Source organism: Mirounga angustirostris, unplaced genomic scaffold (assembly GCF_029215605.1).
Source record: "Mirounga angustirostris isolate CCGP_5_RB_7025 unplaced genomic scaffold, mMirAng1.0.hap1 SCAF_2, whole genome shotgun sequence".
Taxonomy (NCBI): domain Eukaryota; kingdom Metazoa; phylum Chordata; class Mammalia; order Carnivora; family Phocidae; genus Mirounga; species Mirounga angustirostris.
The window spans coordinates 150,075,735-150,096,534 of NW_026991710.1; the positions used below are offsets into that span (position 1 = coordinate 150,075,735).

The window sequence follows — 20,800 nt, forward strand, 5'->3', positions numbered from 1 at the left end:
ACAGATACTGTATGATTTCACATACCTGAAGTAACTAGGATCAAATTCATAGAGACAGAAAGGAGAAGGGTGGCTGCCAGGGGCTGGGGGAAGGGGGAATGGATACACAGTTTCAAATGGGAAAGAAGTTCTGGAGAGGGATTGTGGGTGATGGCTGCACCGTAATGTGGATTCACTTAATGCCACTGAGCTGTACACTTAAAAATAGTTAAAATGGTCAATTTTATGTTGTGTATATCTTAGCACAGTTAAAAAAGGATGCATAAAAGGAAGTAAAAGCATTTTAGTCCTAAATTTCAATCAGAAGTGTGGTATCATAAGATAAATTTGGATGGGATGGAGGAAGTTTTTCCTGACTCTATATGGAATGACTAACCCAAGAGCAAAAAACACAACTAGCGGAGCTAGCTCTAGGAGTTGTGTCCAAATACCGTTCCTCACTAAAACGAGCCAGCACTTCCTAGAGAAAAGGCCAAATGCAGGTCTGGGAGGAGAAGATGCTAAGAAGAGCTTGGAATATTTTGTCGTATGGAAAGCAGGAAAGGATCAAACTAAGATTTTATCAAAAGAACTCAGGAGCCAATTTGGACAGGTTCCCACTGGCAAAGACAGAACAATCTGAGCTTCAATCAGTATAATAGCTACATGGATTATAACACATCATATATGTTTAAATCTCTGAATTCTTAACGATACTAAAAAAAAAAAAATTCAGGGCACCTGGGTGGCTCAGTTGGTTAAGCAACTGCCTTCGGCTCAGGTCATGATCTCAGGGTCCTGGGATCGAGTCCCACATCGGGCTCCCTGCTCGGCAGGAAGCCTGCTTCTCCCTTTCCCAATCCCCCTGCTTGTGTTCCCTCTCTCACTGTGTCTCTCTCTGTCAAATAAATAAAATCTTAAAAAAAAAAAAAAAAACACCTCATTGGTAATCTTTGAAGGATGTCAGGGAACTAATTTATTATTTTGAAAAGTAAAGTGAAAGCAGCAAGCATTCATCCTGCCTTTCCTATACAAACTGTATCTCAGGCTAACCAAATATTTGGTAACTGAAGTATTTTTTATTGTTACGGATGTATTTCAGCTAATAAATGAGTGCATTAGAATATCAACATTTGCAACCCCTAATGGAATAATGGATCTAGGCAATGTCCATCAATGATTGCTGAATGTGATCAAGTGTATTTTTCCAATTACAGATTTACATGAAAAAACAGGAGGACAGAGGAATATGTTAAATGTCATGAAGGAAATGCAATCAACAAAATCGAGGCTGTAGAGTAGGAAAAATCTACAGGAAAAGCCTAATTTCTTTAGCAAATATATTGCAAGAAAAAGAAGAAAGGGTGAAAGGAGAGCCTACAGATTAAAAGAAACTTGAGGGGCACCTGGGTGGCTCAGTCGGTTAAGCGGCTGCCTTTGGCTCAGGTCATGATCCTGGGGTCCTGGGATGGAGTCCCACATCGGGCTCCCTGCTCAGCGCAGAGCCTGCTTCTCCCTCTCCCTCTGCCTGCCTCTCTACCGACTTGTGCTCTCTCTCTCTCTGTCAAATAAATAAATAAAATCTTTAAAAACAATAAAATAAAAATAAAAATAATAAATAAATAAAAGAAACTTGAGAGACACATCAATAGAAGCAACATATGGACCTGATTTGGACAAATAATCTAAGAAATTTAGACAAGTAGAAAATTTGAACACTGACTGGATACTTAATGATATTAAGGAGTGGTAGTTAATTCAAATCAGGGTGATGCGGGCATTGGGGCTATATATTTTTTTAAGTGTCCTTATATCTTTTCATACAGAAGTATTTATAGATGAAATGATAAGTTGTCTGGAATTTCCTTCAAAATAACATAGTATGGCAGAAGGGGGGCATATAGATGGAATACAGCTTGTCACCAGTTGCTATTTGTTGAAGCTAGGGGATGAAGAGAATTGAACTTCAAATCTTTATCTTCACCTCGAAACTTCCTGGGAGGTAGATGCTCCGGTTAATCTATCCTATGGGGCCTAGTGATGCATAAACAGTATTTTTCCCCGTAATTATCTATATTCCTAATTGAGGCCACTCCTGGCACCCTCCTCACCTCCAGAGACAGTACCAGGAGTGGGTGGGATTACAAAAGAGGGTGGGACCCCGCCTCCTGGATTAACCAGGCCCCTCTTCTTCCCAGGGCAGGGAGCTGGTTTGGGAACTAGGGTTGGCCTGGAATTTTGCCCCTTCTTTCCACCTCAGCCTAGACACAAACCACACAGCCCTACTGCTAATGCACATATGCGTAACTCCTCCAAAACATCCTTCTAGCATGCGGCCTCCTTTCCATCAGACTTCCTTCTCTAATTGGGAGTGGGTGCGGAAATACCCAGAGGGGAGGCAGTCATTGCCTTGCGGACACAACACAGGGGTCTCCTCTGCCAGGAAGCCTGGTCTGGGGTGGCAGGGCCAGTGTAAGTATGCTAATGGCTCCCGAGGAACCCAGACTTACCCTGCTACCACCCTCCCTGCACCAAGAGGGCACGTTCACTCTTTATCTCCCCTCCCACGCTGTAAGCTGCTGGGATAGAGGGCCATCTTGCTCATTTTTGATCTCCCAAAACTAACAAGTGCCCAGCTCACAGGAGGCAGGCAAAAATATCTGTTGGCTGGTGGTTGGCTGACAAAACAAATGATGTGTCTGGATCTGGTGGCTGGAATGGAGCTCTACCCTCTATGGATCTCCACGGGCTCCTAGAAACTCAGACGCCAAATGGGTTTAGTAATAACAGAAGAGCAAAACCAAAGGAACAATAAACTGAGACCAACTCTGAGGTAACTTAACCCACGGTTTCCAAAAGTTGTTCTTACATTTTAGGAGTTAAATATTTTGTTATGTCTAATAAAAAATAAAACTGCCCATCAAACCCCAAATTTCACAGATACTGTTGCCTCAAATGAGGCAGGTGGCCATGGAAACTGACATTACCGAGACTGCACGAATTTGAGTTTGATGCCCAGGCAAGCTCAGGAAGGTTACAAGTTATAGGATAGTTCTGGTATGAGGAAAGACAAAGCCAACATGAACTATTATCCTGGGGGAAGTATAATACCCTGGATTTTAAATACCCCAAAGGGCCCTAGAGCAGCCCTTCCCCTTCTTAACCATTTCTGCTCCTGGACTGATATCGGAACCTTACAAATGTTGGCACTGGAGACAAGAGAGGCATGGTAAGCTGTCCAAAGTCATGCAGCAGGAAATTTAGAGGGCACAGGACAGGGTCCTAGGGACCCTCAGTGCCAGACTGATGGGCCTTCACCTCATTGACTTCCCTTTCTAAAAAGTAGGTTGAAAGCTACAGCTCACGGTTCACAGCAAATCAGAGCCTCACAAATCAACACATCTTGCAACTGGTCACCTCTCTTCACGGGGGAACCACCTAAAACATATACATATGTTCCAGCTTTAAATTGGCTATATACACAATAAACTAGAAGATGGAAAAACTAAGTTTTTACACACAACTCTCCCATTTGATTGGCTATTTGTTATTGGCAGTTCCTTCTGCCAATTTCCCATCTTTGCTCTGCTTAAGGGATCTGACTTCAGGAGCCAGTCTGGGTCACTGATTTTTAAAAACTTTCTTCAGTGCTGAAATAACTAAACAGTAACTTTTATGACTGTTTAAATATATACATATACACATGCCTGTATATGTATGGTAACCAAGAAGTCAAGGATTAATGCCTAACGGTGGTTATCTTTGGGTGGTAAGATTACCAACTATTTGTGTGCTGATGTGTATGAGTTTTTTATTTTTCCATATTAAACATGCACGGAGTTTAATGAAAGAAGGACAATTAAGTGTTACTGATACTATTTGAAAAAAAAAAATACTATTTGCTTTTCTGAAGCCATTTTTGACCTGAAAAACATTTTCTTTTTTCGAATAAGCAGTATTTTCCTATTAAGTGTGTACTTTGTAAGAACCACATTCTTTATTTAGGGTCAAGTTAAGTTCTTTCTATGTGCTAGGGAAAGGTTTTATTTGTTGTTTGTTTTCCCCCCACCTAGTCAATTTCGAGGGGTAACTTGTATTATTGCCTCTCTTTACCTGGTTTGATTTATGATCTTGGAAGTCAGGTCATTCTTTGCTAGGTCGAAGAGAGACCGAAAAAAAAAAAAAAGGTTTCCCCACCTAATACCTGATAAAATATCTGAAAAGGTCGTTGCAGACCTTGACAGAAACATACAATTTCAACCCAATCTGATAAAACAACAACTCTGAAAACTTTTATCAGAAGAACACGTAACTTACCATTTCCCAGCTCAATTGACTGAACTTTTTTATCTGAAATGACAGACATCGTAAGATAGGAAAAGCTGCAGATAAGAAACCAAATTGAGTTGTCTTGAATCAGATCCGATTGTCTGCCCCTGGTTCAAACTCCCACACCTGCTCTGAATGGGTCAATGAGAGTCTCTTGGCACCGTCCCCGAGGGGTTTGGAAACATTGCAAAAGTGGTGAACTTTGAGACTTCAGCGTTTATTCTGCGATTATAATTAACCTGCTCACCAGTTGCTATTGATCAATTCTGAATGGAGGTGATAAAGTTTGACTGGATTTCTAGAAGTAAAAATGGAGCTTTAAACCGGGAGGAAAAAGGGAAGACTACAAAAATAATTTAAGAATCAAATTCCATTTTAAGATCTGTAATTAGGGAATCCCAAAGCCTATGGTTTAATAATCTACCATATTGTGGTGGTATCTCCTTGATTTCTCATCCTCCAAAATAAAGTATATCTATGACTATTCAACGCAAAGTGAAACACAGCCTCAACATTCCACTCGCAGAGGCTTTTCGATGACTTTAAACGTATGGAATGGCTTACCTGTCTGGATTATATTCCTCCCTTGGTGAAAAAAAAGATACTTAGAGTCATGAAGTCAATTTTGGGACTTCTGCAAAATGCTGAAGGCCAGAAAACCAAATTCGCTTCATTCAGATAAGAGGCTTGAATATCCTGGCTCAATTCTGATTACGGAGCAGTAATAGATAAAACCATAGGCCCCCTGCCAGAAACAAGAAAGCTTCCACCGATGGCTTCTGTGTTCAGCTCAGCTCAACTCCAAGGGGCTCGGTCACTGTCCTCATCCATACCCCTATTCTCATCTTCAGATATATCTGAATCTTCAGAGGAAAGGGAATACAGAAAAGCTGGTTCTAGGTTTCTTTGAGGAAAAGGATTTTTGATAGAGCCGTATGTTTTTGTCCTTCTTTTGCAGCCAGCAATCCCCCCCAGAATGAGAGAATCCTCTAGCTTGGAGGGTCTGAATTCTGGGAAATCTCTCTTTAATTCGCCGCACAGCAGAATCTGGAGGCTGAAACGGAAGTTGAAGTAAGGCAGGGATTCCTAACGTCATACTCCCCAAGTATAGGGTGGGCAGAATCAGAATGAGATGGAAGGCCACTAGAGAAAATAGGGTACCTGGAGAAGCATTGGTAGGGAGCAGGAACACAGAGGAAAAACTACATTGGCAGAGACCAAGTAATAGAAAATCCTAAAGTTTGAGGGGCTCCTGGTGGCTCAGTCAGTGAAGCATCTGCCTTCAGCTCAGGTCATGGTCCCTGGGGTCCTGGGATCAAGCCAGTGGCAGGCTCCCTGCTCAGCAGGGTGTCTGCTTCTCCCTCTCCTTTTGCCTCTCCCCCATGTTTTCTCATGTGCTCTCTCTCAAGTAAATAAAGTCTTTAAAAAAAAAATCCTAAAGTTTGAGTCTTTCAACCACGATGCACCTTATGGTACTGAAGGGATAAGCGCCCTCATCTTAAGGTTGGCAAATGCAAAAGGAGGTATATGAAAGGAAAGCATGTAAATCCCAGAAATTGGGCTTCCCTGCGTGCTAAGCCAGAGCTGTTGCTTACTACCACTGGGAACTTGGGCAGACTACTTAATCTTTCTGAGGATCAGTTATGTCTCCTGCAAAATGTAGAACACATTTCTGCCTCTCAAGAAGGACTTAAAAGTCCCTTGGGCGCCTGGGTGGCTCAGTGGTTAAGCGTCCGCCTTCGGCTCAGGTCATGATCCCAGGGTCCTGGGATCCAGCCCCACATCGGGCTCCCTGCTCCGCGGGAAGCCTGCTTCTCCCTTTCCCACTCCCCCTGCTTGTGTTCCCTCTCTCGCTGTGTCTCTCTCTAATAAATAAAATCTTTAAAAAAAAAAAAAAAAAGGACTTAAAAGTCCCTATCACCTGACAACTTCCCCATTGACCCTTGATAAAGGATCCAACTTGCTATATATAAATTGCATTATAGAGAGCAAGATACAGACACATATATAGCACAAGATAGAAGCTCCTGTCCCTAAAGAGTTGTTAGCTAGTTTCCAAACATAATGTATCCAAACTTGTAAATTTATTTTGCACAAATTAAAACAGATCAGAGGTTATCCCTATTATAGCCCCACCCATATTATCTTCCCTACTTGCTTTAGAAGGAGACAAAGAAAATAGCTCTATAGATAGCCAATAAAATGTTTAAATAAGCCTTCATGGACTGTGTTACATGACGCCATGTCATGGACCATAGAAAGTCAATAGAACAGAGTGATACCCATTCCCAAACCATGAGAGGGCCTTATCACCTGCACCTTATTCAGGATTTGCAGATCAAAAAAGTCACCAGCGGACAAATACTTCCAAAAGTCAAAAAGGCTCGGTCAAGTTCTTAAAGCAGCAGCATCCAGGGGCCTCCAAGAATTGCCCTTTAGAGCAAGGCAATGAAAGAACAGGCAGTCTTTCCTGGCAGTCCTTCCTCTTTCCTATGCAAACAAAAGCGGCAACATTTGCAGCCGGTTTCAGCTCTACATTCCCTACAACTCAATTGCCTTAAAAGGACAGGCTCAGGGGGGCGTCTGGGTGGCTCAGTGGGTTAAGCATCAGCCTTCGGCTCAGGTCCTGATCCCAGTGTCCTGGGATCAAGTCCCACATTGGGCTCCCTGCTCAGTGGAGAGCCTGCTTCTCCCTCTCCCCTGCTGCTCGTGCTCGCACTCTCTCTCTCTCAAATAAATAAATAAAATCTTAAAAAAAAAAAGGACAGGCTGAAAATAATTGGTTAAAAGACTTGCCTTCGGGGAAGGTAATTTGTTTTTCTAAGATCATCCTATCACTGCCTTAGTGGTTTTCTGGCTCTCGCCCCAGTATAACCTCAGGGAGAACTGCCACACCAGGAAAGGGCACCCATCTATGTGCCCCCAATGCCAGTAACTTGACATTTGCTGAGATTTGCTACCAATAGACATAACTAAGCGTAGGATAAGAGTTTTTTGTCCCCTCGGTAAAGCAATCTCCTGTTGGATAAGCAAAAACTAAAAGCTAAATTCAATAAACAATCTGTACTACAAAGTACTTTTTCTGTGCATCTATAATTCTAAATATAGAACCCTGTTTTAAACAAAAAGAGGGCGAGAGACTCTCAGGAAGTTAATTCATGAATGCTGTATGTCTCTTTGATAACTTAATTGGTTCAGTATGTTTTTTTTAAATTGGTAATATATTCACATGGTTCAGAATTCAAAAGGTTCCCTTTGCACACCAATGTTCCCAGCAGCATTATTCACAAGAGGTGGAAACAACTCAAGTGTTTGTGAGGGATGAATGGATTTAAAAAATGTGATATATACATACAATGGAATATTATTCAGTGTTAGAAAGGAAGGAAATCATATGACATGTTACAACATGGATGAACCTTGAGGACATTATCCTAAGTGAAATAAGCCAGTCACGAAAAGATGAATACTATATGATTTCATTTACATGAGGTACCTACAATAGTCCGATTCACAGAGACAGAAATTAAAATGGCAGTTACCACGGGCTGGGGAGGAGGATATAGCTGTTGTTTAATTGGTATAGAGTTTCAGTTTTGTAAAATGAAAAGTTCTGACAACCTGTTTCACAATGATGTGAATATATTTAACACAACTGAACTGTACACCTAAAAATGGCTAAGATGGTAAAGAATAAAATCAAATAAAACTTAACTTTAACCTCCCTATATTTTTTTAACCTCCCTATATTTTAAAAGTATTCTATTACTTAATGTGCTAATAAAGAAGCATAGAAGTGACTTAAAAAATGGTTAAGGGATGCCTGGATGGCTCAGTGGGATAAGCAGCTGCCTTCAGTTCAGGTCATGATCCCAGGGTCTTGGGATCGAGCCCCACATTGGGCTCCTTGCTGGGGAGGGGGGGGCCTCTTCTCCTTCTCCACTGCTTGTGCTCTCTCTCTCTCTCTCATGCGCGCGCGCTCTTTCTCTAAAATAAATAAATAAATAATCTTAAAAAAATAAAAATAAAAAATGGTTAAGTTAGTTACAAATTCAAAAGGTTCCACAGGGACGCCTGGGTGGCGTAGTTGGTTGGGCATCTGACTCTTGGTTTTGGCTCAGGTCATGCTCAGGGCCATGGAATGGGGCCATGGAATGGAGCCCCGCATCGGGCTCTGTGCTATGCCCAGAGTCTGCTTGAGATTCTCTCTCCCTCTGCCTCTTCCCCTGCTCGCTCTCTCTCTAAATTAAAAAAAAAAAAAAAAAACCTTAAAAAAAATCAAAAGTTTCCAAGGCATATGTGGTAAAAGTGCTTTCCCACCCTTATTCTTCATCTCCTTAGTTATCCTCCCCATGGGCAATCGACATTACAAATTCCTTGTATTTCCCGAGATAAATTAAATATTTTCAAATGCATATACTCTTCTCTCTCTCTCTTTTTTTTAAGTAGGCTCCACGCCCAGCACAGAGCCCAACATAGGGCTTGAACTCAGGACCCTGAGATCAAGAACTGAGCTGAGATCAAGAGTCGGACCCTTAACCGAATGAGCCACTCAGGCGCCCCTGCCCTTCTTCTTTTTTATTTACACAAGTAACATGCAATATACATATCCTGTACTTATAAATATCTTTGGAGAGGACTCTACCATCACATAATGAATTTCCTAATTTTTTAAGCCTACATGCTATCTATTGTTTGTATGTCCAATATGTATACAAACAGTTCCCTGATAATAAACATTTAGATTTTATTTATTTATTTGACAGAGAGAGAGACAGCGAGAGAGGGAACACAAGCAGGGGAGTGAGAGAGGGAGAAGCAGGCTTCCCGCTGAGCAGAGAGCCCGATGTGGGGCTTGATCCCAGGACCCTGGGATCATGACCTGAGCCGAAGGCAGATGCTTAATGACTGAGCCACCCAGGCGCCCCTGGGTTTTTCCCAGTTTTCGTTATTATAAACAGGGCTACAACTGTGCCAGTGTATTTGCAGTTAAATTCCTAGAAGTTAAATTTCTGGGTCAAGAGTAGCTACTTTATAATTTGTTGGATATCACCAAGGGCTCTTCAATTTACACTCCCACCCACAGGTATCAGAGTTCCTGTTTCCCCACGCCTCAGAGTATGTTTGTTTTCTCAGCTCATTTAAGTTAAAAAAAAAAAAAAAATGGGAAGGGATACAGAAGAAAGTGTTATCTAAAACTGTCTCCTGTGCATCATTCTACCTGAGTGCTTCGAAAGTACCTAGCAAATGTGGCCTGACCTTTTGGTGGGACACAATTGGGCAGGTGACAGATCTCACTGGAAGCAGTGACACACCCCTGGCCACACCACACACACCTTCCTCATTTAATTGGTTCTCAATCTAGCAGCACAGACCAGCCCCAGCTCTGACTGACCTGCTCAGGGTGGTAACCGGAAAGTCAAACAACTTCAGTTTTCTCAGAGACTGACAAATCATTTTCTAGCCAAACAAGCTACTTCAGAGTTGATCTTGCAAAGTTCCCTATATAAATGAACTGGCTCTGAAAGAAACCGGCTTCATTGATAAGCAGTTCCTCCAAAGATCCAGAAAACACTTGAGAGAGTTTTCCACTGACCTATACCGTAAACAAACTCTCATGACCCCACGAATGAAGCAAAGCTTTTAAAGAAACCACCTGGCTGACACTGGGTGATGCATGTGTTTCACCGTGTTATTTTTTTAAATCAACCCTTAAAATGATTTTAAAAATTTGAGATCCTTTGACAGCATTATAACTGCTTGTTTCTCTATTACCCCAAAGAATTGTTATTTCACAATAAAGCATATTTTCTTCGCTTTTCCAGTAACATCTGCTACAAAACTATTTCCTTCATGGCATATTTACACATAATTTCCACGGTTTCCTTTTCTGCTTTAAGTATTTGCAAGCATTAATTAATACAAAAATCAGCTTTATTGTGGTATAACGTACATACAATCAAATACTCCTGTTTTAATAGTGCATTTCCATGAGTTCTGACAAACTGATATACCTGTGTAACCACCCTGATTGGTTCCTTCACAAGGAGACACAGCTCTCTTACCCTGCTCTAGCTATCTCACGTGCATACAAACATGGGCTCTAGCCCTTGAAATGCAAGAATTCCCTGCCCAGCTCCACAGGCAGATGGCAACCCACCATCTCCTTAAGCACTATCAGTGCCCAGGGGGTTATTATTAAGAGAAGTTATATTCCATATTCCATTTCAACAACCACAATCATGTGTGAGAAAGTGTTCGTGTCAAACCTAATGTTCGCTCACCTGGAGCAACACAATGTTAAAAGGACATAGGCTTGGGCGCCTGGGTGGCTCAGTTGGTTAAGCGACTGCCTTCGGCTCAGGTCATGATCCTGGAGTCCTGGGATCGAGTCCCACATCAGGCTCCCTGCTCAGCAGGGAGTCTGCTTCTCCCGCTGACCCTCCTCCCTCTCATGCTCTCTGTCTCTCATTCTCGCTCTCACAAATAAATAAAATCTTAAAAAAAAAAAAAAAAAAGGACATAGGCTTTTGCCTTTCAGATTATTATTTTTTTTAAGATTTATTTATTGGGGGGGGAGGGCAGAAGGAGAGAGAGAGAGAGGAGGGGCAGAAGGAGAGAGAATTTCCAGCAGGCTCCCTGCTGAGCCCAGAGCTAGACACAGGGCTCAATCTCATGACCCTGAGATCATGATCTGAGCCGAAAACAAAAGTCAGACGCTTAACCTACTGAGCCTCCCAGGCACCCATCAGGTATTTTTACACAGTCATTCTCTCTCTCTCTCTCTCTTTCTCAGACACCCTGTAACTTCTCCAACCTAAAACAGCTTCAGTGGTTTCTCAAGGGTTCCAGAACCCTCTCCCACCCTGCTCCCTCTTCCCCAGGACTCCTCAATGGGCCTCTGAAGCAGCCACTGTGTGTTATTTTTGACCTGGGCAGAGTACTGTGGCAACTGCCTCCTAGATCTCTACTCAAATATTTGCCAAGTGCCCAGCATGTGCCTGGCACTTAAATATGAGTAAGACTCTGTACCTGCCCTCAGTAAGGTCACATAATTCCATTAATGCAGCCCAATTAATGATGTCAATGGCTGTTTCAGGGTCAGGCTCATATTGAACTTGGAATGAGCTGGAGTTCATATACATTGTGGTCAAGGCAGAATAACTCCTTCCAACCTAAGTGCACGGCTTTACAGAGGCCCTTGTTAGCTTTTATTACTTTGATTTTCGTCTTTTCCAATAACCAACATAAGAACTCTGGCAAGATATTAACTATTGTTAAAAACGAGGCAGTTAATACTTCATAAAAAAATAAAGCTATTCCCTTATTTCTCCTCATTGAAATTGAAACTAGTTTCTGAGGTGAAGAGTGAATTAGTCTGTGTGGTTTTACCTATGACTGTAAATACATTATTTATGCAAAAGCCAAGCTGTGTTGTATCATTTCATGGTACTACAAAATGTGATGGCAAATGAGGGTTTAATTTTCTTTTCCTTTCCTTTCCTTTTTTTTTTTTTTTTAATTGCAGGTGCTGTGCTTTTCCTGGCAAACTCCTACTTATCCTTCCAGACCAAATGCAGATGACACCACTTAGGTGAAGACTTCCAGATTCCTAGACAGAAGAAAGAACCACTTCTGTCTTCTCTCCTTTGCTCTTAGCTCATTACTGCAGCATGCTACAGGGTCATTTACCCATTTTCATGTCTGTTTAGGGTCACCAACCATCCTTGTGTATTGGGGACTGCCCTAGGTTTAGCACTAAAACCCCCAAGTCCTGGGAAACCCCTCAGTCCTGAGAAAATCAGGAAAACAAGTTACTACGTGATAGTGAGTAGCTGCTTAACAAAATAGCCATCTTTTATGAGGGGCCAAAACCAACTACTTCACAAACACTACCTAATATTTGTCTAATATAAGACAACACTGAAAGGAGTTAGGATTATCCTATTTTACAGAAAGAGAGGGGAGACTGAGAGGTAAGTAACTTGCCCAAGATCACAGGGGTACCTGGAATTGAATGAACCTTCGCCTGTCATACAGCGGCTCTCAATAAATATCATGGAATCAGTAATCACTTGTCATCATGCTTCTATCACTCAGCATCAGCCAATATGCCAGTGTTGGTCCTTGATAAACTAGCAGGCATTTACAGAAGGGTCCGTATGATAGGAGGAACAGATAAAAAAATATATATTTATTTACATGCACTGCTTTTAAATGAACTTGCTTTTAGGTAAGTGCCACCTGCAGAACATGCTGAAGATATGAATGCCAGCAAGTTCCACATGCCTCATGTTCTCTCACAAAGATAACATGGAGGGGCGCCTGGGTGGCTCAGTCGTTAGGCGTCTGCCTTCGGCTCAGGTCATGATCCCAGGGTTCTGGGATCGAGCCCCGCATCGGGCTCCCTGCTCGGCCAGGAGCCTGCTTCTCCCTCTCCCACTCCCCCTGCTTGTGTTCCCTCTCTAGCTGTCTCTCTCTCTGTCAAATAAATAAAATAAAATCTTTAAAAAAAAAAAAATAACATGGAAGTTTCCTGAAGACCATTTAACACACTTGGCTACGTATAGAGGAGATAATCCAGCTGCTAGGCCAGACCCAAGGGCTGTTTTCAGGTGGGACTTCCTGAACTAGTGGAACAGAGCAGAGTACTGGGAAGACAGGCCACATTTCTCAGCAAGGAGGTGCTCCTTGGAGGTCAGCTTGTCGTTTGCTGACCCTGAAATTTGGGAAACGTTACTTACTCCAGCACCCTCCTAAGTGGTACGGGTTACATTTTAGAATTTAAATACTGTGTGCATTCATACAGTATCTTTTTTTAATTTTTTTAACATTGTTGTGGTTGTAACTCTGAAGACCAGAAAAGCATAGCCTCCATTTTTGGACTTTGAACTTTTTTTTCCCTAATCCAACACCAAATTCTCATTCCACGTTATAGGGGTTAGAAGCAACCTTTCCACTCCCACCACAAGTTAAAAGAAGTGGAACTCTGGAGACCATTTCTCCCTATTTTAAAACGTAAGTTCCAGAGAGAGCGTTCCAGAGACAACGGAGAGTTCTGAGAATGCAGAGCCAGAGCGCCGCACCGCGCCCCCCCCCCCCCCCCCCCCGCCAACACACCCACCCCCAGCTGCCATTGTATGGAGATGCTTCAAGCAAGCTATCTGGCTCAGGCCCTCCGAAGGGCTCCGGAGCCAGTTGCTCCTCCCCCCCGGGGGGGTGCCGTCTGGCTCCCCTGAGAAGGGGAGGGGGAAACTAGGAGCCACAGACCCAGCCCCGGCGCCACTTCCACGGTTAATCAGTTTACCTGGGATGTGTATTTGGCTGGACCCCCCTGGGGACCTTCCCTGGCCACCCAGGGTCAGAGGATAATTTAAAAGCTCTTCAAAGCCGGGACCCTTCTCAGAGCCAGCCTAAGACTGGAAACCTGGGAGGGACAGGCTTTACTCTTCAAAGTGAGAACAAATGTGAAAGGATTTAGCACTTAGTAGGTAGTCAATAAATGTTAACTTTGTTTCTCAGGTCTGGGCTTCCCCTCCCCCGCAAAAGCCATCTCCAACCAAACCCGATCCTGTCCCTTCCTGAAATTCCACAAGGCCACAGGTCGTTTGCATTTTGAACTAGTGATTGCCACTTCCCTTACTTTGCCAGCCCAAAGCAACCAGACCCTTTTTCAGACTTCATTCTGTTCAATCTGTAAATCGGAGCAAGAGAGCACACGTCTGCCGGCGTTCCCAGGTCTGTCATTCACAGGAAATATTAAACTGTGCCCATTGCGATTGTTATTTCTAACCTCAGACCTACAGACAAGAGGACGCTCAACTTATGGAAGCTGCTGCAAAGTCTCCATTTAAATCAGGTAATATAGAGAAGCCCCTTTGGGGTTCCGGTGTCCCCGGACGCTGACCAGGCGTGCGCTCTCAATACACCCCGCACATGCGCCGCCGCAGACCCCCGCAGTGCGCAATGCGCTCTGGCCCCCAGGCACCCACAGGGTGCCAGCCCCAGTTCAACCCATCTCCACTGCTCCAGTCCCTCCTTTGTACCAGGTGTGAAATCCCGACAGGAGAATCATCTGCCACTGCGAAGGATCCTCCAACTGGGCCGCCAAATGGCCCAGAAGATCTTGGGCCCTAGCCAATGTAATCAGTTCCCTGCTGAGGACTCCAAGGGAGGGCCGAGAGGAAATGGGAGCAGAAACCCCGCGATCGCTAACGCTCTCCACCAAGGGCTCCCGGGGCTGCTCCTCCCAGCTCTCCAGTGAGCCTGTCGGCCTCCCGCGGTCACCTACAGATGGGCATGGCGGGCTCAGACACACCCGACGTCTGGGGCTTAATGGGGACACACTCAGACCCTGCCACCCCGCAGTCCTCTCTCTTTGAGAAAAGCATCTCGAAAGCAGGCTCGCCCTCGCTTAACAGAATCTGGGCTCTTTGGGGCTGTGACCTTCACCGCCGCCATCGTTCGGCGCCGCCAGCTTCGGTCTTCCAGTTTGCTCTCCTTGAAACTCACGCGTCCTGCCCCTTCCCCACCGCCCGCCACCCTACACACACACTTGTGAAAAATTAAATGCCCCAAACAGTGCTCAGGACAGCCTGTTCCGATACCCAGCCGGCCCGGGTGCTTGCGCTCAGTACTCACCGAGATTGGGGTGTCGGGCAGCGGGGTTGGCCCTGCCGGGCAGGCTGTGCAGGACCGGGCTGTCGAAGGGACCGGCGGAGGCGGCGGCGGCCGCGGCCCAGGACGCGCCCACGTCGGCCATGTAGGCGGGGTAGGGGCTGGAGTAGGAGCCTGCGAAGCCCGCACGCCCGTACTGCTCGCGGCCCGTCAGGCCCGCGCCCGCCGCTGCGCCGCTACTGCTATAGGCCGCGGCTTCCCGGGCCGCGGCGGCGGCGGCGGCGGCTGCCAGGGACCCAGTGGTTCCCGGGAAGGAGAAGCGCGGCGACACAGGCGGGGGGGTGTAGGCGGCTCCCTCGGCTCCCGCCTGGCTCCAGCCCGGGCTGCCCTGCTGGGTTCCGGGCCCGGCACCCGACGGGGCCCCACCGGAGCTGCCGCCGGAGGTGGCTCCGGACGCGGCGCCCCCGCCTCCGCCCTGGAGATAAGACAGGCCCAGCACAGAGGAGGGCACCCGCGGCGTGGGCACGTAGACTGGCGAGGACGCAGCGCCCGCGCTGTGCATGAAGGCGCCAGGGCCGCCCGCCTCGTAGGCCCCGGGAGGGGGGCCGTGGTTGGCCGCCATGGCCAGGCTCTGGTACATCGCCCCCGCGAGCTCTCAGCTTCTGAGTCCTCTCTCCCACGGGCGAGTCACGGCGCAATGCAGGCACAGAAAATAATAGTAGAAAAAATAATAATGATGTACAGGTGAGAGCCTGTCACGTAAACGAAGATCAAAAATCAAAAGTAAAAAAAAAATCTCTCAAAAATATATACGTATTAAATCCAGCATCGAGCAAAAAAGACTCTAGGCTCTTGTTTATAGGAAAATCCCAAATTGAATTTTTGGTTCTTCCTGGAGGTGCTGGAGGAGGGGCTGAGTCTACCCCCAGGCCTAGAGGTCCTGAGCACCCACGAGTGGCAGAAGAGGCGGGGTAGTGCCTGGGCGCCTGTGCGGGGCACGGGCCTTCGGGTCACGCGGGCGGCCGTCGCTGCGCACGGACGGCGCTGGGTGCGGTAGGCAGGTTCCAATGCGGAGGGTCCGGTTGGCTCTTTTCCTCCTTTCCTCCTTGCTGCGGTCCTACCTAAATGAGGAACGACAAAAAGGGGAAGTTCATCAGGAGCATTCAGAGCACACTCGCTATGCTTGCGGTTGCTTCTCTCGAACTGCTAACCCAAGAAATCGTCACCCTCGGCGCCCAGCTTTGGAAGCCGTGCGCTTCCGAAGGAAGCTGCGGTCTTGGTTTTGCGGAGGCCAGGGGCTGCTCGAGGGAAGCCTACGGAGGGCAGCTCTAGGGACATGGGGCTTCACGGTTATTGGACATGTAATTACTGGTTGTGACCGAGGTTGTTGTTGTTGTTATTATTATTATTATATTATTATTATTATTATTATTATTATTACTGTATTGCTTGTCAGGAAGGACTTTAATTTTACCTTATTTTTCAAGCATATTCTTGTCTCAGTATTTTTTAAGTTCAAGGGTTTCGGGTTTCCGGAGTGCCTGGGGCACAAGAAATATTGCTCATCTCTGTCCCGCCTAACCCCAAGTGTCCCTGGCTGTGAAAAAACTTTAGATTGCCCACGAAAGACGAAGACAAACTTTATAAAAACCAACAACCTAAGAAATTTTTGTTTGTAACCTTTTTTTTTTTTTTTTTTTAGCTAGAGGCAGAGTCTAAATGTTTATACAGGAGCACAGGGTCTGCTAAATCTCTGTGAAAAGGATTGTGAAATCTCTTATCCATCCACACACTTTATCATGTGGAAGTCAAATCAGATGAGGTATTTGTTTCCTGCAAATAATTATATTTTAGCAATTTTGCAGATTGGGTATCAAAACCAGAAAAGTGAAAGGGATATCCAAGTTCACTTTCCAGAACTACTCACTGGGCCATTCTGATTCACTGAATGGGTTTTTCCATATAGAATCCCTGATCATCCACCCATGCAGGGAATTAGAACACCAGTGACACTGCTTCGAGGGGAAGAACAGTTCATAGGACTTGGTTATATCCTTGTATCCTGTGTTTTTATTTTCTCAGGCAATTTTCCTGATAAAATAAGAGCTCGACGTTCTGAAGCACCTGCTCTGTTCCAGGTCCTTTTCGTCACAGCTCCACTAAGGAAAGTGTGTCGCCTCCATTTACAGAAGACGGAACTGAAGTATTGGAAAGTTTTGAAACTTGTCAAAGATCAAAATACAATTAAAGAGGGGTGGGGGACAGAATCTGTGGGCCTCCAGGGTTTGAGGTTGACCACTACACTCCCACTTTTCTCCTTAAGATGAGGCAACCACTTTAACAGGGGTTTCTTTTTCATTGCAATAGTAGAATTACAAAGATATTAACTGACCTTTATTACACTAAATACAGGCTCTGTCACTCACTGAATGGATGCCTTTCGACACATTACTTAACCTCTGTGCCTCAGTTTCCTCATTTGCAAAAATGCAAATGTTAAAGGTATCTATCTTGTAGAGTCACTTGAGGATTGTGAGGATTATAAATTAATATATAAAGCACTTATAACAGGGTTTTATAAAACTTATTAACAGACACAAAGTTCTATATAATTGTTGGCCATTATTATTACAGATTTCTAGTGTGCCGTAAGACAGTGCCTCAGATATAATCATACTATAATAAATGGGCATCTTAATTTTTATAAAAAATTCTGAAAGTGGAATTTCTAATACTATATAATGCTTTTAACCATTTTTGCAACATCACTAATGATAATGGAGTTAATAGCACTGTATTATATAGTCACATGTTAACTCCTAGATGGTTTATTATTTGCTTTCAAAACTATACAATAAATTATTGGTTTGTTGGACATCTTCAGTAAGAAGTTTGGCTAGAGGGTGGATAAAAAAAAATTTGATCTGAGGGGTACCTGGCTGGCTTAGTTCCTGGAGCATGTGACTCTTGATCTCCCGGTTGTGAGTTCAAACCCCCGGTTGGGTGTAGTGATTACTTAAAAGTAAAATGTTAAAAAAAAAAAACAAAAACAAAAAACTGATCTGAGATCACCAACTTCACTCTTTGAAAATGAAGGCAAAAGATTAGTACCTCATAGGAATTTCTGGGCTTCAATAAGTAAATACATAGGCTTACCTTGATAAAATATTCAGTATTTAATTTTTACATCAAATAGTTGACCTATTTCATTGTATATTCTGTGATACTCAACTTCTGCAGTTCTAAAACATAACATCACACTTTTTTCTTACATAACTGCAGGAAAGGAAGATTTATAATTTTGTAAGCCAACTTCCAGTATACATACAGATGCTAATTTACAAGCTTTAAAATGTAAATGCTAAAACTGCCATAAATCTAACATTTGTCTTTATTACATGCTCTACCTTTTTAAATGGCTGGTACATTACCTGGGCATTGGATTACTGAACAATAGACGGTGGAGAAAATACCCCTCAATACCTTTCTGGAAAGACAAGAAATCATTCTGCTTGTTTTATTATTAAGCCTCGGTTCAGATATCCGCAGAGGTAGCATAGCGAGCTACTGAGAATGGCAGGTCGGCCTCGCTATGGGGGCTCAGGCCTGCTCCCCAGTTTTTCCTCTCCTCTTGATCACTCATTCCAGTTCACCTCAAATTCACAGACCAAACAGGAAATGCTTTCTTCGTGATTTAGCTCACAGCTCTTTTCCGATCCATGTTTGATTGCGGGAGGATCGAAAGCTTGCCCTAATGTCCGCGTCCATTCACAAGTCACTCCTGCTCTTTCGGCTCAGCTCGCGTCCCTGTTCTCGGCCTGCTGCGCAGAAAACTGTCACACACGCACCACACTGGCCGGCAATAATAAAGCTGGCCGCTGCTGGGGAACGTGGAGACTCAGAAGTGTGTGTGTTTGGGGGGGGGGGGGTGTATCCCAATGAAACCTTTCTTTAAAAGCCTGAAACCTGCTCTTGGCTGTCCATTCCTTTTCTGAGAAACACAGGAAATACTTCTCTGCCGCGCTTCCCCAACCTTCCCTGGAGAGCCACCGTGCTGCCCCAGATTCTACCAGCCCTGGGTCCCTCTCCACCCTGTTTCCCAACCGAAACGCCTCTTCGTTCCCTCCACCTGGTGACAGTTCACCACCCAGGCATCCTCCTCTCCCCTGAAGGACCCCCTCGCCCCCAGCCCAAAGCCAAGCGACATAATACTATGGATCGGGGCAGCTAACCGTGGCTGGCGGAGGGACGTCACTGCTTTCCTCCCGGGTTCCGGCCCTCAGCTCGCCCAGATGTAGTGTGAGTGGGTGGGGTTGTTAGCTTCGTGGGTGGTGTTTGACTCCCTGGACCCCAGTCAGGAAGGCTAGGAGGCTGGCCAGAAGCGCATAAAAAGTCCGGGCGCTCAGTAGCCGTTGCCGACTTGGAAGCGCCTGCCCGGGGCCGAGGCCCAGTCGCGCTGCCTCCCACCGCCACTCTGAGTCCCCGGAGCCATCGACGGGCGACACTGCTCCGTCTGAGCCCCTCCGTGCGGCCTGTCTCGGGTCAGTTGGTCAGTGTGATTTCGTACGGCCGTCATCCCCATCCAGACCCTGGCCTGGGAGGTGCAGAAACAAGGGCTGGAGAATATATACGCGGGGGCGGGGATTAAAAACGTTCAAGTTCACACACACACACACACACAAATCCAAAAGCACTTCGAATATCCCTCTTCGCTTCCCCCCCAATCTTACTTTGATTTAAAGACGTTATTAAGCCAATGCCCAAAGTTGAGCAGTCTTAGACCAATTTGGGGGCGGAGAGAGTGACCAACGTCTCCTTTCCATCCACCAGTTCCCTCTCTGCTCCCAGGCAAACAGCGCAGAGGAGCTCTGAATTTCGCTGACGGCGGGAAAGAGCGTGGTGGGGGAAGAAAAAGCCGTACCTGCCGGGACTTGAGCTTGCTGGAGGGCCGGCGCGCGCTCCCCTGGGCGCCCCGGGAGCTACGGCAGCGGCGGTGCCTCTCGCGGCCACTGTGCCGGCCGCCTCCGCTTCCCCCAGCTCCCGGCGCGGGTCCCCTCGCCCCTGCGCTCGCGTTCTCGGGCGCTGACTGGCCTGTGGGAGTCACGTGCAAGGGCGGGGGGCGGGGGTGCGCCGCAGAGGCTGCACCTCCGCTCCGCGCGGAGGCTGCGGGGCTGTACAAAAAACTCCCCCAACAGGCAAAGTCCAGGCGCAAGGATCTCGGAAAATGCTCAAGTGCCACTGCCGGGGAGCGGGGCTTCACCCACCGCGGTGCCTGAGGTCGATTCGGTTTGCAGTTTTGCCCAGGGTCAGCTTTATTCAGGAGCTCCCCTCTCCTACCTCCTCCCTCCACCCCATCCCCCACCCCCGCCTCCCGGTGGTCCGAGTCCTGCCCCAGCCCTGGACTCGCGGGGCAAGGGGCGGGGCTGATAGAAGGGAAGGTGACCTCTTGGGCGAGACCCCTGATCGGCGGTGGAGCACAGGGTCACCAGGAGAGCCGGGCTGGCTGCGAGTCTCCGCGAGGTAGTGGATAGTGGGGATCCTGCTAGCCCCAGACTGCGAGTGGAAAAGCCACGAAACCTGGGACTGGCCCACTCAAGTCAGAACGCAGTGACGGCAGCTTCCCTTTCGTCTTCTCAGCAGCCTCTCCAGCCCTCAAAGTTATGTATTTATGCAAAACGTGCACCCTTTCCTGGCGAAGCTTCCCATCTCCTATGGCCTCCCACCTTCAGATCTTTCCGTTTTCCCTGCAGCCTGCGGCGCTGCTGTACCAATCCGAGGGACGTGGCGGGGGCTTGGGGGAGCTTGGCAGTACAGCAGGGCTTCTCAGCGGAGAGGTCTTCCAGCCAGCTCAGCCCCCTCCCTAGAGCTGGGGGCG

At 46.1% G+C, this 20,800-nt stretch overlaps 1 protein-coding gene across 1 annotated transcript in view; it reads right to left on the reverse strand.

Moving 5' to 3' along the window:
- GATA4 (GATA binding protein 4) overlaps positions 1 to 19,962 on the reverse strand; it is a 53,666-nt gene extending 33,704 nt beyond the window's left edge. The window contains exons 1-2 of the mRNA XM_045879343.2: positions 19,847 to 19,962; positions 14,950 to 16,046 (exon numbers count right to left, since the gene is read on the reverse strand). Coding sequence (XP_045735299.1) covers positions 14,950 to 15,565 — 616 coding nt within the window. The 5' untranslated portion in view covers positions 15,566 to 16,046; positions 19,847 to 19,962. The remainder of the gene's footprint in view (positions 1 to 14,949; positions 16,047 to 19,846) is intronic.
- Between the last annotated feature and the right edge of the window lie 838 nt (positions 19,963 to 20,800).